Source organism: Anabrus simplex, chromosome 10 (assembly GCF_040414725.1).
Source record: "Anabrus simplex isolate iqAnaSimp1 chromosome 10, ASM4041472v1, whole genome shotgun sequence".
NCBI lineage: Eukaryota > Metazoa > Arthropoda > Insecta > Orthoptera > Tettigoniidae > Anabrus > Anabrus simplex.
Genome location: NC_090274.1, coordinates 22,739,434 through 22,757,020, shown reverse-complemented (window position 1 = coordinate 22,757,020; position 17,587 = coordinate 22,739,434). Strand labels below are relative to the sequence as shown.

General features: G+C 39.6%; 1 protein-coding gene across 2 annotated transcripts in view; it reads right to left on the bottom strand.

Moving 5' to 3' along the window:
- Positions 1-17,587, bottom strand: part of LOC136882129 (DNA polymerase beta) — a 51,219-nt gene that overhangs the window by 22,353 nt on the left and 11,279 nt on the right. Inside the window, exons 3-5 of one of the 2 annotated variants that reach the window (XM_067154656.2) lie at positions 8,962-9,122; positions 7,010-7,132; positions 3,342-3,510 (exon numbers count right to left, since the gene is read on the bottom strand). In XM_067154656.2, the coding sequence (XP_067010757.2) occupies positions 3,342-3,510; positions 7,010-7,132; positions 8,962-9,122 (453 nt within the window). Of the gene's footprint in view, positions 1-3,341; positions 3,511-7,009; positions 7,133-8,961; positions 9,123-13,277; positions 14,574-17,587 lie in introns of those variants that run through there. The other variant, XM_067154657.2, reaches the window with a different exon arrangement.

Below are 17,587 nucleotides of genomic sequence, written 5' to 3'. Positions count from 1 at the left end.
TGTAATAATGAAATATATCAGTTTGCAAGAATTGTATTCAAGTTGACAATTACCAGACGGTCCATTCATCAGTCGATAATACAAATTACATGTTACATGGTACATAACCTCTGATTGTGATTCACTCCTCTCATTTGGGGTTAAACAGTGCTCTCGGCAGGGTTTAAACATGACTGGTCGAACATCGGTTTTAGACAGTGTCTAAGTGATAAATAACGTCTCTGCAATGCGGCAGCCATCCTTAGGCATTGTTTAACCGCAGACATTGTCTAAATACCTTTTGTATCCATAAATATGGCAAGCTTTCCTGTTATTTGCTTTTTCGAGTTGGAACTTCTGGCACTCACCAAGCACTTACAGGTAGCATACCTAACCTGAACAATGCAGCCTATCGCAATCACAGCTATTTAGGTAAATCCTGATGTGATAAATGTAGAGAACAAGCACGAAACATACATAGAAATAAAGGTCTGTCTTTCAACAGCCGTAGAACGCTTCCAGTCACTATTACGTTACAATAACAATGTTAATGCTTCTTATGCCCAACCACACCCCGGCGACTGGAGTGGGACATTGATGATGATGATGATGATGATGATCCCCTACTAACTACTTTTACAGTTTTAGGAGATGACAAGGTGCCGGAATTTATTCCCGCAGGAGTTATTTTACGTGCCGGTAAATCTACCCACACAAGGGCGAGATATTATACTACATTCAAAAGTACAACTCGTAACATTTGCCAGCGATCGGCTGGTGGATTGGCATGCTTTCCACAGCACGGTTTTATTTGGAAGGTGTGGCTTCTGCTACACATTTGTATTACCATTAACTGAAGAGACATTTAAAAATCAGGACTTCCTGATGCAACATAGTTCCTCAAAATACAACATGATGATTTGATCTCTCTATATATAAAAAATGTAAAAAATACTGATAAAATCCCTTCTATGATGTTCACAATTTCCACACAATTAACACATTCATGCCCGTATCCAAATTATTGCCTATAGCGCGTGTCCATGCACTGGACCATATCCAAATTAGCCAGGATAAGCGCAACCTTGAATTGTAGCTCTTTCTACGCAGATGTGGTTTATTTTTGTCACAAATATGAGTGATAGAGATGAGGGTAATACCTTTATGAATACATCCACTCACCAGAAACCATCTAGCCTTGGAGATTTTCCCTTCTACTGCATATTTTTATTCCAGCGAAGGCTACTGCTGACTAAGCTAGCTGCGTAGTTGGTTTGTGATTGCACCAGTGTGTGTATAGTCACTTTCTGAAATGTAACCATAGCGCTTAGGGACAATTGACGAAATTGCCGATATCCTAGTCGAAGATTCAGGTGATGAAACTAATTCCTGAACTAAGTGAAAATGACAGTGAAGAAGATTCTCCTGGACACATGACAGAAAGCACACTACCTGAAGGTGTGACATTAGCTACCATACCCTTTAGGCATCTGCAAAATTTTGTTTCCATATCTTGTTTAATTTAGAACTTATTTTGAAAACAATTCATTGTTGTTTTCTGTGCCACTAAAAGCTGAATTCGCTGGTCCAGCCATTTAACACGTTCCGTGCGGTTCGGGTCACCATGTGCCCCGAAACATGTTACTTTTATCCATCGGTGCGAACTTCCCAGAATTGCGAAGTAAGTAACTACGTCCTAGTTACGAATTTCTGTTAACTAATGGCAACATAGTGTTCCAATTGAAGTAAAGGATCGAGGCATACTGCTAGTTTTGATCGGCCCACCGGTGACCCAATTATTTCCGGGGTCATTTCTGTTTCACGCAATTGTTGAATCAGAACACTGTCGCACAGGTAAATACGCTGAAATGTCTCCTCAACAATAACGCACACAACAAGTGCACTTGCATTGTTTAGGATTTCATACTAGGGAGTAAACAAAGTCAAATTCGTGAATTTCCTGTTGTATATGTTTATCAGGAACTCAAGGGAGACTTCATTAGCTAGTCGGAACATAGAAAAAATGATGAACTCTTCTCAGAAGAACTCTTAAGGTTTCACTTTACTTTTTCCTGCCTGCTGGCTCTTCGGAATTGTATGCGCGTGTTTTGTATTCAGGAATCATTCAAGACGAATATTTTCACACTGCAAGATTTGTGGTTAAGACTATTTTTAATATGTATAACTTTCCCTGTTTTTATCTCCTTGTAAGATGTATATTGTTTAATTTCCTGTTGTTTATGTTTATCAGGAACTCAAAACGAGACTTCATTAGTTAGTCGGAACATTGAAAGTATGATGAACTCTTCTCAGAAGAACTCTTAAGGTTTCACCTTACTTTTTCCTGCCTGCTGGCTCTTTAGAAGTGTGTGCGCGTGCGTCTTTTATTCAAGAATCTTTCAAATTCAAATATTTTCGCACTGCAAGTTATGTGCTTAAGCTTATTTTTAATATGTACAACTTTTGCTCTCTCAACGGTGCATGTGTTTCTACATTCGTCCCTGTTTTTATCTCCTCGTGAGATATATTATTTAATGTAACACCTTGTGTAAAAAATGGGTTAAATGAAAGGAGTTACATCACGTTCAAGATCATGCTTTCACGTCTTTGAAAAATGAAATTTACCGTTGGTCTTTATAGCTATTGTTGAGAGTGAAGGAGAATTTCCTGTTGTGTATGTTTATCAGGAACTCAAGGGAGACTTCATTATTTAATCGGAACATAGAAAAATGATGAACTCTTCTCAGAAGATCCCTTAAGGTTTCACTTTACTTTGTCCTGCCTGCTGGCTCTTCAGAAATGTGTGCGCGTGTGTTTTATACTCAGGAATCATTCAAGAAGAATATTTTCGCACTGCAAGATGTGTGGTTAAGGTTATTTTTTAACATGTATAACTTTTGCTTTCTCAACGATTCATTTGTTTCTATATTCATCCATGTTTTTATCTCCTTGCAAGATTTGTATTGTTTAATGTAACACCTTGTGTAATATGAATGCCTACACACTGGCCTATTTTCCCATTTTTTGGCTGATGATGACGCCAACACAGCGTCGAAACTAGTCCCAAGTGCAAATACATGTTATAAATAAACCTATAACATTTTTGTATTGAAAAGGTGGAACCTTTCTAGTTTTTTTCCTATCTTCCATTCTCAGTTCAATACGGACCAAAAATGAAACTCTTATGTTTAAAAGGTCACCGGTGGGCCGATACGACGTAACATTAAGTCATCGAAATTCACTGCTGCAGGGAACGTGTTAAATAGCCTGCTCAGGTGATGGGAGTGAATGTGTTAAGAAAAGTGATGGCTGACATTGATGTACAGCCCAAAAATCAAACGTCAAGTATAATTAACCCTTACCATGAACTTCACGTCCCCAAGCGATATAGTGTCAATGATTAGGTCCTTCGCCTCCAATGCTGAGACAACATCCTTGAGGAGTTTTCCCTTCTCTTTAGGTTTATGCTTGGAAGTGAACGAGGGATGTGTCAGCAACACATCAATATCACCACTATCAGGTTTGCCACGCCTAAAAAACATAAAGAGCATCTGATGTACACGACGGCAGCACCTGTTCATACACCATCTACACTACAATTTTTTCAAGTTTCCTTAAGAATTAAATTTCAAAATCTGGTAAATATTATGAAATGTTTTTTAAGACTATAACGGAACTGTCCGGCTCCACGGCTAAATGGGTAGCGTGCTGGCTTTTGGTCCAAGTGGTCCCTGGTTCAATTCCCAGGAGAGTCAGGGATTTTAACCTTCACCGGTTAATTCCGGTGGTGTGGGGGCTGTGTGTGTGCCCTCCTCAGCATCAGAATTAATTATAGGTGGAGTCCCATTTTCACAGATGCACACTACACCTATATGGTGTCAACTGGAACCATCTGCACCAGGAGTCTTCCAAGGCCACACACTATTGTTATAACTGAACTGAAGATTGTTCATCTTGAATGGAACACTGAATGACCATGAAAAATGATGCTCATCAATACAAAGAGAGGATCCTACACTAATGAAACATTAACACCCTTCACATTGGGAAGATTAGGTATGCAACAAACCAAGGACAGCAAATGGAGCAGGTCGGGCAATATTCCAATTGTCACTACTTCATTAACTTCAAACACAGCAGAATTGGAGGCAACCACTTCCCCATTTTAATACATTTGACAACTATCTAAGAAGCATGAAACATGAAATAACATACTTCCTAGAAGGATAATAGGCTGGCAGCTTAACTACTATTTACATTTATTAATCATTACACGAGACTATATCTCGAATTTAACCAGATTTTATAGTCACTTTAACACTATGTACAAACTCCAATTCTTTATCTTTGTACAAAAGAATGTACATTTTTTTATATGAATAATTTTTAACAAAATTTAGGATCTATGCTTCCAAAGAACATCCTTGAACTTTGAAAAGATACTTGTACAGGACATTTTATTTGAACTTTACAGTTACCTTAATAGTCAAGTAAAAACTGTGCACAAACCTTTTAACTGTGGTAACCTCAATGTGTACTACAAAATATTTTTGAGATTTTTTATACTGGTCCAAAAGTTTAATTAGGCACAATGTTGAGCACAAAATATGTACTTTTTAAGTTAAAAATCCACTGAAAATGGCTAAAATATGTTTGGTCAATGAATACTCGACCCCCTCATAGAAAGAAGAGTACCCGGCGAGTTGGCCATGCGGTTAGAGGCACGCGGCTGTGAGCTTGCATCCGGGAGATAGCGGGTTCGAATCACACTGTCGGCAGCCCTGAAGAGGGTTTTCCGTGGTTTCCCTATTTTCACACCAGGCAAATGCTGGGGCTGTACCTTACTTAAGGCCATGGCCGCTTCCTTCAAACTCCTAGGGCTTCCCTATCTCATCATTGCCATAAGACCTATCTGTGTCGGTGTGACGTAAAGCCACGAAAAAAAAAGTATTGAATAGGAGGAGAAAAGCACTTACTGAATTTTTCCCCCTTAAAGCTAAAAAGCCAAAAGCACTTATCAGCAGAAATAATTTTAAATATTGAAAAATTCACGGATGTCTTTATAAAGGTAAATACAACTTTTCTGTCAATTTTTGATCCCGACTAAGAAAATATGGGAATCGAGGCAAATTATTAATTGATAAAAAAATTAAGTTTAATAAACTGCCTTGCATTGTACCTGAGGATCAATTGATATTATACAATTACTAGCTGATGTACCCGTGCTTCACTATGGGATTCTCAGAGAAAGACTGACTTTGTGGTTTTCCTAACCTGAAATCAACATAGGTCATTACAAAAACGTAAGTATGAATGTAGCGATTAAAAGCAATGCTATCACATAAAATACTCAATCAAATGGAAAGCCGCACGTTTTATCACTTTTAATGAACAGTGCTGCGGTTAGATTGCGGTGCCAATCTAATAGTCCAAAGTTCCAGAGCTGGGATGACCAGGCCGCAGATTGCCATGAACACTCATCTGCCATTATTCTGCTAAATATGCACACTGTTCATTCGAATCAGTGCCTCAGAGTAGGGATTGAATAGCCCGAATGCTATGATGATCCAGTGTGTTACGTACCAGTAGTATCAGAAAATTTATAAACCAGGGGAATGGCATGCTAAAGAAGAAAGTTATCTAACTCACCAGCTACTTCCCATCAATATTCAGACAGGCTGTTACACTCTGTACGACTGGGCGAGTTGACCGTGTGGTTTGCGGTGCGCAGCTGTGAGCTTGCATCCAAGAGATAGTGGATTCGAACCCCATCGTCGGCAGCGCTGAAGATGGTTTTCCGTGGTTTCCCACTTTCACACCAGTCAAATGCTGGGCCTGTACCTTAATTAAGGCCTAAGGCACTCCTAGCCCTTTCCTATCCCATCGTCGCCATAAAACCTATCTGTCGGTGCAACGTAAATCAAATAAAAATACTCTGTACGCAGCAGTAATCCTATCTACCGGAGATGAGGGGCAACAGAAAACACAAAACACATCACGACAAACAATAGTCAATGTAATGTTATTGTTGATCAATGTTATGAGCTTTCTATATTGTAGGCCTTCAAATTTAGTTTTGTTTCGACTCTGTGATTTGTAAAATATTTTATACCATAAACTGTAGTTTCTTGTTCTCCGACTTTACATACCGATTTTCATTAAATACTGCTTACCCGTTTTCTCGTTACTTGGCGCTGATATGGACTTAGTAACAAAAATCCAAATTCATGAATATCTTTGTGATCGTAGCCAGTACGGTAACAATGTATAAGACATGAATAATAGGAAATTTAATACTATATAACCTTAGTTATGTAGCATTCATCGATTACACCTCTAATAAGAAATATTTGAGAATTACATTTTAGGCCTTCCCCTAAACTACCATTTTGTAGCAACTTATTCCCCAACTTTGCATACCCATTGTCTTTAAAATACGCAAACTAATAACATAAATAGTTGAGAATTCAATTTTAGGCCTTCCGCTAAACTACCATTTCACTCAGCGTGAGTAAAATGATATATAGCCTAGATTGTAGAGGCTCATCCCCCGACTTCACAAACAGTTTTTCATTAGACCACTAATAACATAAATAGTTGAGAATTCAATTTTAGGCCTTCCCCTAAACCACCATTTCACTCAGCGCGAGCAAAATGATTTATAGCCTAGATTGTAGAGGTTCATCCCCCGACTTCACATACCGATTTTCATTAAATTCTCTTCAACCGTTTTCTCGTGATGCGTGTACGTACATACATACAGACAGAAATTACGGAAAAGTAAAAAGTGCATTTTCTTGTTACTATGGACATGACCCATACAGAAATACCATTATTTTCAAATTCTGAGCAATGTACAGACAAAACTCTTATTTTATATATATAGATTTGCCACTGCTGTTACTTTATATTCTGGAATAAATATTTTTTCAAATTTGAGATGGTATTCAACACATTATGTCTAAATTTGATTGATCTGATAGGAAATGGCCCACCAAGAACTTGGCTAATTACAATAACTAGTACAAACCTGTAACTACCACAGATGGTGACGAGATATTGGTTGTCAAGTTCAGAAACAGTTTCCCTAATGATCTTCTCAATCTCTTGGATCTCCTCACGAGGAATCCTTTTCTCAAAGTCTTCGAAATATCTGAAATCCGCGAAAGTATGTTAAGTAATGGAAAGGAGAAATCAAGTCATATATGGAAAGTTATGAACTTGTACATGAAAACATAATAAATACAATGACAGGTCAGTGTGTAAAGAGGAAGCAACAAAGAAACATAAAAGTAGTTAGTGGGGCATAAAACTATACTCTGAACATTATAGCTTCTAAATTGACATTTTGGTCAATTTTGGCTCTATCCGGAGACTGTGCAAGAAAACACAATCCAGTCAATCCCAACCTACCATTCATATTGATTTATACCAGATGAAAGTGATCTTGAAACCTAGTTGCCAACTGTATTGCGTACATTCACCAGGTGTTAACCTCACTCGGAGAGTAGTAGTAAAATAGCCCATAGTTTGTTATATATTTAATAGTTCAGTGTAGCTGTGGTTTCATTTACATCAGAGTGTTGGTTGGTGTATAGTTCATCTGTGTATACCAAGTCCCAGTGTAGATGGGAAAGGCAAGCGGCGAGAATGCGTCTGATCAGCGGAATGTTCCCTCTATTATATCTGGTTTATGAAACTGCATCGAACGCCTAATTGGTAAATACGTGCTGGATTTTCCGAATGAGAGAAACCTGTTAAATAACAGCCAACATGGAAAATCCTGTACTACACTTTAAACAACAGTAATTGCTGACTGGCAATATTCCCTGGACAAGTCTAATATCTTCCAAGTGGACTGCATAACTCTTGACTGGAGTAAAGCCTTTGATCAGGTACCTCACTCACTGTTGTCAAAACTTGTCAAGTAAGGCATTCAAGGCAAGCTGCTGGCAATAACTTCAACCATTCTTGGTAGGTCAAACACAGTGCGTTGTGTTCAGTAGGGCAGGTCAGACCAAACTTCAGTCACCTCGGGTGTGATTCAGATTAGTGTGATAGAATGAATGAATAAATGTCTATAAATGTACAGAAATCTAGAGCAAGATCACTGTTGCAAAATCAAATTTCATTGTGTGGTAAAAACCTGATGCGTTGCACCTCAATAAAATTGCTTGGCATTCATATTTGCAGCAATTTAAATTGGAACAAGCCTGCTGAGGAAATAATGTGCAAAGCATGCAGAGTCTTGGGATTTATCCACAGATCTCTACTGGGAGCTAGAGAGAAAGCAATTCAGACAGCCTATTTGGCATTAGTATGGTCAATACCGTTATACGGGCTCCCTTCCTGGCACCCCACTATAGTAGAGAACATGATGAAACTAGAGGGAGTTCAACGCCAAGCAGAATGACTACAGAATGACTAACTGTTCAATAAGGTAATTTAAATACAGCCAGGTCGCTGCCCCCACCTAATGGCTACTGTGTGAATGTCCAGTATGCAAGGGAGGACGGATGACAGTTTATGTGATCCCAAGTGAGACTGTATATGGGTATGAATGAGCCAGTCTAGCTGAAGTATATGTGATGATTCAAGTATGTGTGTGTGTGTGTGTGTGTGTGTGTGTGTGAGAGAGAGAAAAATTGCTTGAATGTTGAACAAGTCCTATGAATATTATGTAAATACGGCAACTGTCTATGTAAATATGGTAACTGTATATAAGCACATTCTGTAGCCTATAATTGTAGATTTTTAATACTGTAATTTTAAGTAGGGATGGAGACACCTTTATGTATGTGGGGCTATGCCCTTTCTCCATTCACCATCTCTGAACTGGGTGTCTAATTTGTGGAAAATAATAACAACAAAATAATAATAATAATAATAATAATAATAATAATAATAATAATAAGTTCCACCTCTCTACCTGAAATTTTTTTTCTTAATATATGACTAGCAATTATTTATGAGATTACTTACTTTAGTCCAATAAGCTGATGGTGGGTGAGTTTGTCTTTATGCTTACGGAGCTCTTCAATGCTAGTGATGCCTTCATCTACAAGTTTTTTAGCTTTAGCTGGACCAATTCCTGATACACGAGTCAACAGGTTTATGGCTGTAGATGTATCATCATGTTGAATCTGAAACATTCATATTGAGAAGACCATAAGAAATCAACAATTTACAGAAAGCAGCAATTATCTAACACGGGAGTTGATGCAAGCTGCAATCACAACTGCATGCAAGTTATTGTTTACGTGAGAGAGATAAGTCGATGTGCCATCATTACAACAACCTGACATTTCATTTAAAAGTGAACACGCCTCATATCATATAATAACTGTAATCCATTTATACTAGGGACGTGCGCGATTAAATCTGGAATCAAGAAGGTTGACTCCACCAAATCCAAACATTGGGGTCGGTTTGCATGACAGAACATAGAAAGGAAACATGAATACTACAATGCATGTTTGTGCTCATTTTCACTGTGGGATTTTCAGTGCGTTGTAGAATGAAGTAGGCCCAACGTTAACAAAGACGGTGAGTGTAACAGTATAGTTTAAATGCGAGTCAAGTCAGAAAAGTGTCGGCACAATAGAACAGAGGCATTTAATTTCATGTGTTTATTTGTCGAGATCAGGAAAATGGTAAACATATCAATGGTAAATTACTATGAATTTAACATGGCTAAAACTATGGAAGATTAAAACAAATCTAACATGGGTTAAGCCATGAAAAATAAAATTCTAATGTAAATCAAAACCACTAAAATAAACACAGCGAATGAAGCCTTAACCAAACCTGCCAGTGTTCTCATCAGCAGCTTTAACAGCATCTAATAAATTAAACCGTGACAATGAACACCGTGAATTCTGTCCCATAAATGAAGTTACGTGAATGAGCCATACAAATGATACCCAAATTACCAATCGTGCATGTTCCATATGGGATTGTAAGGCACTTCCAGGCTACGAACAATATCAGCTTCTTCTTCCTCTGCTTTTTCCACATTTTGGTGGCGTCACAGGTGCAGACTCAGTAGTATTTGTAGTGTACTAATTTTCACTGAGAGTGCTGATGTCGCCTGAAGAGATTTTCAACTGAACTGGCTTCATGCTGATTAAAAATATGTCATTTAAGTCCAAATTGGTGACTATTTAAGAGATTTTGTCAATATATTATTATCAATAACAGGTTTTTGTACAGAATATATTATAATTATCATGAATAATAACTGATAAAAAGATGATGTAATATTTCATGCACTTGCTAGTTTTTCATTTTATGTAATTCAAAGAAATGTTGGTGATTTATTTAAGAATATTCTATCAGAATATTATTATTGTTATAACCATGCAAAAAACAAATCTTTGCGCGACAGCTCTTGGCATACAAAGCAGCCACGGCTCAGCCCAAAGACCTGCCCCAGCAAATCACAAGGTGACGCGTGGTCACTGTGACGAATCCTCTCGGCCATCACTCTTGGCTTTCTAGACTGGGGCCACTATCTCACTGTCAGATCAATCGTAATCACGTAGATTGAGTGGGCCTCAAAGCAGCCCTCAGATCCTGGCCAGGAATCGAACCCAGTGTCTCGGGGTAAGAGGCCGGCATACCACCCCTACACTGAGAGACTAGCAGAGGATGAATCAGTAACTAAAATTCTGGAACATTTATTTACTTGCAACCAATGTGCTGGAGCAGGGTCCTGTAGAAAATGTGAACTGTATCTGGGGCACAGGGACGATAAGTTCAACTGTTCAAGTGCTCTTAAAAAAGAAGGGAAAAATAAGGCAGCAAAGAGAATTTTCCGATAATCCTGTGGATGCGGATGAAGTAAGGCTTGGTATTCGACCAGACTACTACTTCAATCGAAGTGTGAAAATGGAAAAGCGTGAAAGTGCCATACTGGTGAATGTTCTTTTCTCTTGCTCAAACTTCCAGCCTTCCGACATTTTACACCGTATGTTCCTTTCAGCCAATTCTGAGCAAAAGAGAACATTCACCATCATGCCACTTTCACCTTTTTACACATTTTCATTCTTCAATTGTGTTGTTAGAAGTGCCCAAAGCTCTGACAAAGTGTCAAGAGTGCTTTCAGACCGGTCATTTCTCAGCACCCGAACATTATTTGTTTCAAAACCTTCAATCTCACTTGTCATTACCTTCAGTTTTCACACCGGATTTCAGTGAATTCTTTGTTTCCAGGCACTGAGGAGCTCCGATGTCCTAGCACACTTTACACGACCCAAACAAGCCCCAGTCTCAATAAAACATTCAATTGCTCAACAGTCGAATGTTGCAGGAAAATTGGTGGGTCGTTTGCAACAATATTCTATTTACAGCCAAACTAGAACTCCTTTTTAATAACCTCCTGTTGACATACTCTACTAGTACCTCTTCCAGTCTGAAGAATGATTTGATTAGCCTTCATCCTTTAATTCCTTCAAGGCATGCACTGGTGAAATGGCTAAGTATAAGACCTGTGACAGAAATCTCAGTGACAAAATTTTCATCACAGTAATAAAGCTGAATATTATTGTTGTAATCATAAGATCTGTTCCACTTACGGTCAAAGTGAATATTCTACCTAAAATAATTCAATTATATTCGGTCCACCTATTCAATACATGTCTGCTATTTATTCTATTCAATACACTTCTGCTATTTATTACATAGGTGCAATGAGTATGGTATGAAAATTAGCCAATTGAAGACTAAACTGATGTCAGTGGGTAAGAAATTCAACAGAATTGAATGTCAGATTGGTGATACAAAGCTAGAACAGGTCGATAATTTTAAGTATTTAGGTTGTGTGTTCTCCCAGGATGGTAATATAGTAAGTGAGATTGAATCAAGGTGTACTAAAGCTAACGCAGTGAGCCCGCAGATGCGATCAGCAGTATTCTGTAAGAAGGAAGTCAGCTCCCAGATGAAACTATCTTTACATCGGTCTGTTTTCAGACCAACTTTGCTTTACGGGAGTGAAAGCTGGGTGGACTCAGGATATCTTATTCATAAGTTAGAAGTAACAGACGTGAAAGTAGCAAGAATGATTGCTGGTACAAACAGGTGGAAACAATGGCAGGAAGGTACTCGGAATGAGGAGATAAAGGCTAATTTAGGAATGAACTTGATGGATAAAGCTGTACGCATAAACCGGCTTCGGTGGTGGGGTCATGTGAGGCGAATGGAGGAGGATAGGTTACTTAGGAGAATAATTGACTCTGCTATGGAGGGTAAGAGAAGTAGAGGGAGACCAAGACGACGATGGTTAGACTCAGTTTCTAACGATTTAAAGATAAGAGGTATAGAACTAAATGAGGCCACAACACTAGTTGCAAATCAAGGATCGTGGCGACGTTTAGTGAATTCTCAGAGGCTTGCAGACTGAACGCTGAAAGGCATAACAGTCTATAATGATAATGTATGTATTTATCTGAAGTCAATACGGAACCGGAATGAAGTAAACCAACATCAGTCTCCATTTGCCCAGCTTGTCTACATAAACCAACAACCTAAGCACCTTGAGAACTGCCTTCCCATCATTTCACTGAATGTGAGAGTTGAATTTCGTCAGAATTTGAAAATCTGAACACAGCAAAGAAGTGATTTATAAAGCCTACATTCAAAGACATTAGTACCTTTCTCGTATAATGCAATTATACTTGGAATTCCTTTTAGAGGAGAGATGTGTACATTGCGATGTCTAGGAACCCACAACCTCGCCCTCAGAAGTAAATTTACTTTTATAACCTAATAGAGAGCACCACCACCACCACCACCGGCCATGACTAAAGTAGCTACTTGCATTCGCATTGGTCAACGAGAACAGAATGTGACGTCATTGCCATCAATGCTGATAAATACATTGCGTTACCAACCCCGGCTGAATAAAAGCACAAACAAAAAACACCAGTCCAATAGTGTTTCCACATGAAACTAGAGGCCTAGGGCCGGTTCGCGGCTTCTAACCATCTAGACCAATGGTCTTGTCCACATCCTATCCTAACCGTCCGCACGGCAAGAACCAGTCCAAATCAAGGGTCTTGTCCAGGTCCTATCCCATCTCTCCGTACGGCAAGAACCAATCCAGATCAGTCGTGTTTCCACATGAAACTAGAGGCCTAGGGCCGCTTTGCGGCTTCAAACCGTCCTGACCAATGGTCTTGTCCAGATCCTATCCTAAGAATCCGCACGGCAAGATCCAGTCCAGAAGCACGTAAATACAACCAGACAAGCTGTAAAGGAAACAATGTAGAATATAGAACAAATTTTCCTATGAAACTCACCTTAATGTAGTGGAGAGTACAGCACACTGGCAGCCTTAAAGAACTCGTGGACCCTCGTCTCTAAGGGAAACGATGATTTAAACAGGAATTCTGCAAGGTAGCCTACAAAATGCACTTTAGTGCTGCCAAATCCTGGAATTGAATTGCTACCATGTTTCATATTCTTCCACCGGTTTGTAGCGTTTAGGGTGTGGACCAGACTATCATCAGGCAACACACTCTTCTTTCCCCTGTTTCCGTGATCACTGTCAACAAACTGAATAGACTGGTTTACACGAAGGTCCACAAATCCCTCGTGCTCCAGGCACTCGTATGCCTTCCAGCAGTCAGAAATAATTACTGTTCCAGGCAATACCCAGTCTTTAATAACTGCCAGCAACGTCTCCTTGTCAGTTTTCTCAACAGGTACAACAAAAAAGTTTTTGTGGTTCTCTCTCTCCACCCCTCCAATTAGCTTCTGTCCTTCTGTATACCTCCTTTTGTGGTATTTGGACTTGCCAAATTCAGTTTCGTCGATTTCGATTACTACACCGGGCCCACCTATTTGTTTCTTGTTGGCGTCGACCCAGGCCACACAAACCTCACGACAGAAGTTGCACCATTCGACAATAGTTCTACCAGAAAAACCCAACTCAAGCTTGACAACAGGGCTCAGCGGTTTAGGTAAAATACACCACAGAACCGCAAAATAACCTATTTCATACAAGTTCAATCTTGAATCAGCAAAGAAAGTATTTTTTCGGGCACTCACATACCAACCACATTCGCCACCCCCATCGACTCGCCGACGACACGCAAAAGCTATACGATTACGACTGTTATTCACAAGTAATTGAACATCACGGCCACACTTTCCACACACTCTGCTATTTGAAAGCAAGTCGTGACGAAGATACAACTGCACTAAATCATTCAAGTGGTTCTTATAATGAAGTGCAAAACCGCTGATATTAATAACACATCCACCGCAAACAGCCATATCAATAAAACATCAAAGAGAATGTGTAAAACATGATCCTTGACGCAAGTACCGAATCGACAACGGACAGATTGGCGGGCAATTGGCACCAAGGAGCAAAGAGAGCCAAAGAGTGTACGGTCAACTTGATGCGTTGCTCTATAGTTAACACCGCAGCGAGAGATCTAGTCGGCCGTGGCTCCAGAACATTAGCAGGCCTATACAATTACAAAACTTTTTACGACAGATATTGGATGCAACACTCATTATTAGTGATGGGCTAGCGACGGAATCGAGTAGAATCGAGTAATGTGCTCTTAGAATCGGTATTACTCGACTCCAGACTCGAGTCCAAGCATACTGGTGTCGCTATCTGTGGACATGCCTTAGAACTAAAATCTACTGTACTGGAGTGCACGGCATTCAGGGTCACCCACAGAATATTTTTGTGGTGTGGAGTGCAATATGTTTGCTGCTGATGATTGATGTTGTTCAGTCATCGGTCGTCAATAATTCGATTGTTATGATTATTATTATCATCATCATCATCATCATCATCATCATCATCATCATCATCATCATCATAGGCACTAAAGGTTGTGACTTACTAACAAACTGTCAGCTGTTTAGCTAGAACAGAATGACGTTCTGTCCGCTGATTTGCTGCGTGAACGTACGTCACATTCTGGACGCCTCATCTTAATACCCGACATTATATCTGCCGAAAGTATGATGTACATATAAACTGCTGTAATTTACCTGTTCCCCCGGACGATTGTAGGCTTTGGCGCGGTTAGCAATAGGCTATGGTTACAATAAATCTGTCATACTACCGATCATATTAGCACATCTACGCCCGTGTATATGCATAATGGCTACATGAGATATAATTTACCAGTAGCGAAGCAATACAATGTGTGCAGAAATACCGTCTATAGTCTACAAATAGCACATGTTTAAAATACACTAATTACAACATACATACCGTGACAGGGATTTGAAATAATAATAATAATAACAATAATGTTATAACTTTTACGTCCAAGTACGTACATTTGTATGGTTTTCGGGGATGCCGAGGTACCGCATTTAGTCCCCCGGGAGATTTTTTACGTCCCAATAATTCTACCGACACTAGGTTGACGTATTTGAGCACCTTCAGATACTACCGGAATAAACCAGTACCGAACCGGCCAAGTTGGGCTATGAAGGCCAGATAAGCTATATTATCAATATTAGAATAGATGGCATATTCAGTGAAGTGTGTGCGAGACGCCGTAAACGGATATTTTCATATCTTATTATGCGTATTAAGTGGCATTATTATCGTTCTCAAGTAATTATCAAATTTAGGTTATTCCTTTTGCGCATTCATTCAGTTTTTTCATATCGTACCGCGCTGTCGCAATCCCATAAACCCTCAGCGACCGCTTGTACGAATGCTTCATCCATCTACGAGCCGGCGAGTGAGCGAACGTGTGACGTCATGCTATCATCGAGCCTTCGCAAGCGAAGCGAGTCCGAGCCTGGACTCGAAAGAATCGAGTACCGCGATTCCAGGCATCACTCGCGCACATCACTACAATAATGTTTCTTCACGAAACTAGGGCCCTAAGGCTGCTTCGCGGCTTCTAACCGTCCAAACCAATGGTCTTGTCCACGGCAAGAATCCTAACCGTCCAGACCAATCGTGTTTCCTTACGAAACTAGGGGCATAGGTCCGCTTCGCGGCTTCTACCAACACCTCCTACATAATATCTAGGAGGTTAGGAGCTGTTGCTTCTACCCGTCCAGACCAAGGGTCTTGTCCACGGCAAGAATCGAAGCTAAGTACAGATATTGGCAGCACTGAGCAGGCCGCGAGCAAATAAACAAACGACAGTCGTTACGCGTGTGTACTGTGTGGCCCCCGGGCTGGACTAATGATGTATCTGAAAATGTTTACATATAAGAATTGTAAACCTTATCTGTATCCACACAGTATTAAAAGTCCCCTATTTACATTGATGAGTACAGCGGAATGAGCTTTTTGCCAAATAGCTGCGATTTCAACATGCTCCCCCCCGCTCCAGTGATTTTCTCGTAGACGGTGGCGCTAATGCTACCTCTAGTGTATTATTTACTAACTCTACGGGGAGGATGGTCTGATTTCCAGCGTAGTGTCAGTACCGTGTTAACTCGATTATAGAAAAAATGCGATTCTATATGATGTTGATTGAGTAAACGGACTATATATAATGGTGAATAAAATATTATTATATATAGAAAAATGAAGTGTGAGGTTGAGTTGAAGAAAAACGTTATACATATTTCCAATCCCGACAGTACTACTCTCAACATTATAGCAAACATCTTAGAATAAATTGTCACGTTTTCATTTTCAGACCATCAGTTGGTACAACGATTTTAATTAATCGTTGAATTTTTGGAAGTTCCTCTATTGGGCTCATCTAGAGGAACTCAAAACTATAATTTAAACAAAACTATAGTATAGTAGTAAGAGAATAGTGTTCAGTGAAATAATGTGTCATTGCTTGTGGACGGAGCGCTGGTTTGACATCCTTTGAATCGGAGTCTGCGATTTACGGGGCGGTAATTATGAACTGGATACGTTCCTTCGTTCGCTCGGTGGGTGCAGTGGGTTTCGTCCTTTGAGGTCACGGCTTGTCCAACAGCCAACCGGTAGTGATGGGCTGGCGACGGAGTCGAGTAATGTGCTCTTAGGATCGGTATACTCTAGTCCAAGCATACTAGTTTCGCTATCTGTTAACGTGTCTTACTATAATCTATTGTACTGGATTGCACGGCATTCAGGGTCACCCACAGAATGTTTTTGTGATGTGGATTGCAATATGTTTGCTGCTGATGATTGGTTTTATTGAGTCATCGGTCGTCAATAATTTGATTGTTACTATAATTATCATCATATGCAAAATATTTATGACTTACTAACAAACCGTCAATTTGAAAGATAGACACGTAGGATGATCGTGAGTTGGGGACAATTTCCACACTTTGGCGGGGACCTTTTCTAATGTCGATAACGGCAGCGTTTCATTATTATTATTATTATTATTATTATTACTATGCAGCCTGGAATTAGCCACCAGGGATTTGTTGATAGCTATGAAATATTATTCCCCCGACGTCCTTGTAGGAAAACGTGTAATAATATTGTGCGAAATAATGACAATATTACTGCCAGAGAATTTATTGCAAAGATACATATGTAGGGCGTTCGGAAACATACATATGCTGTAGTATCACTTATTGTTATTGTCCAACTCGATGGCTAAATGGTCAGAGTACTGGCTTTCGGATCAGAGGGTTCCGGGTTCATTTCCCGGCCGGT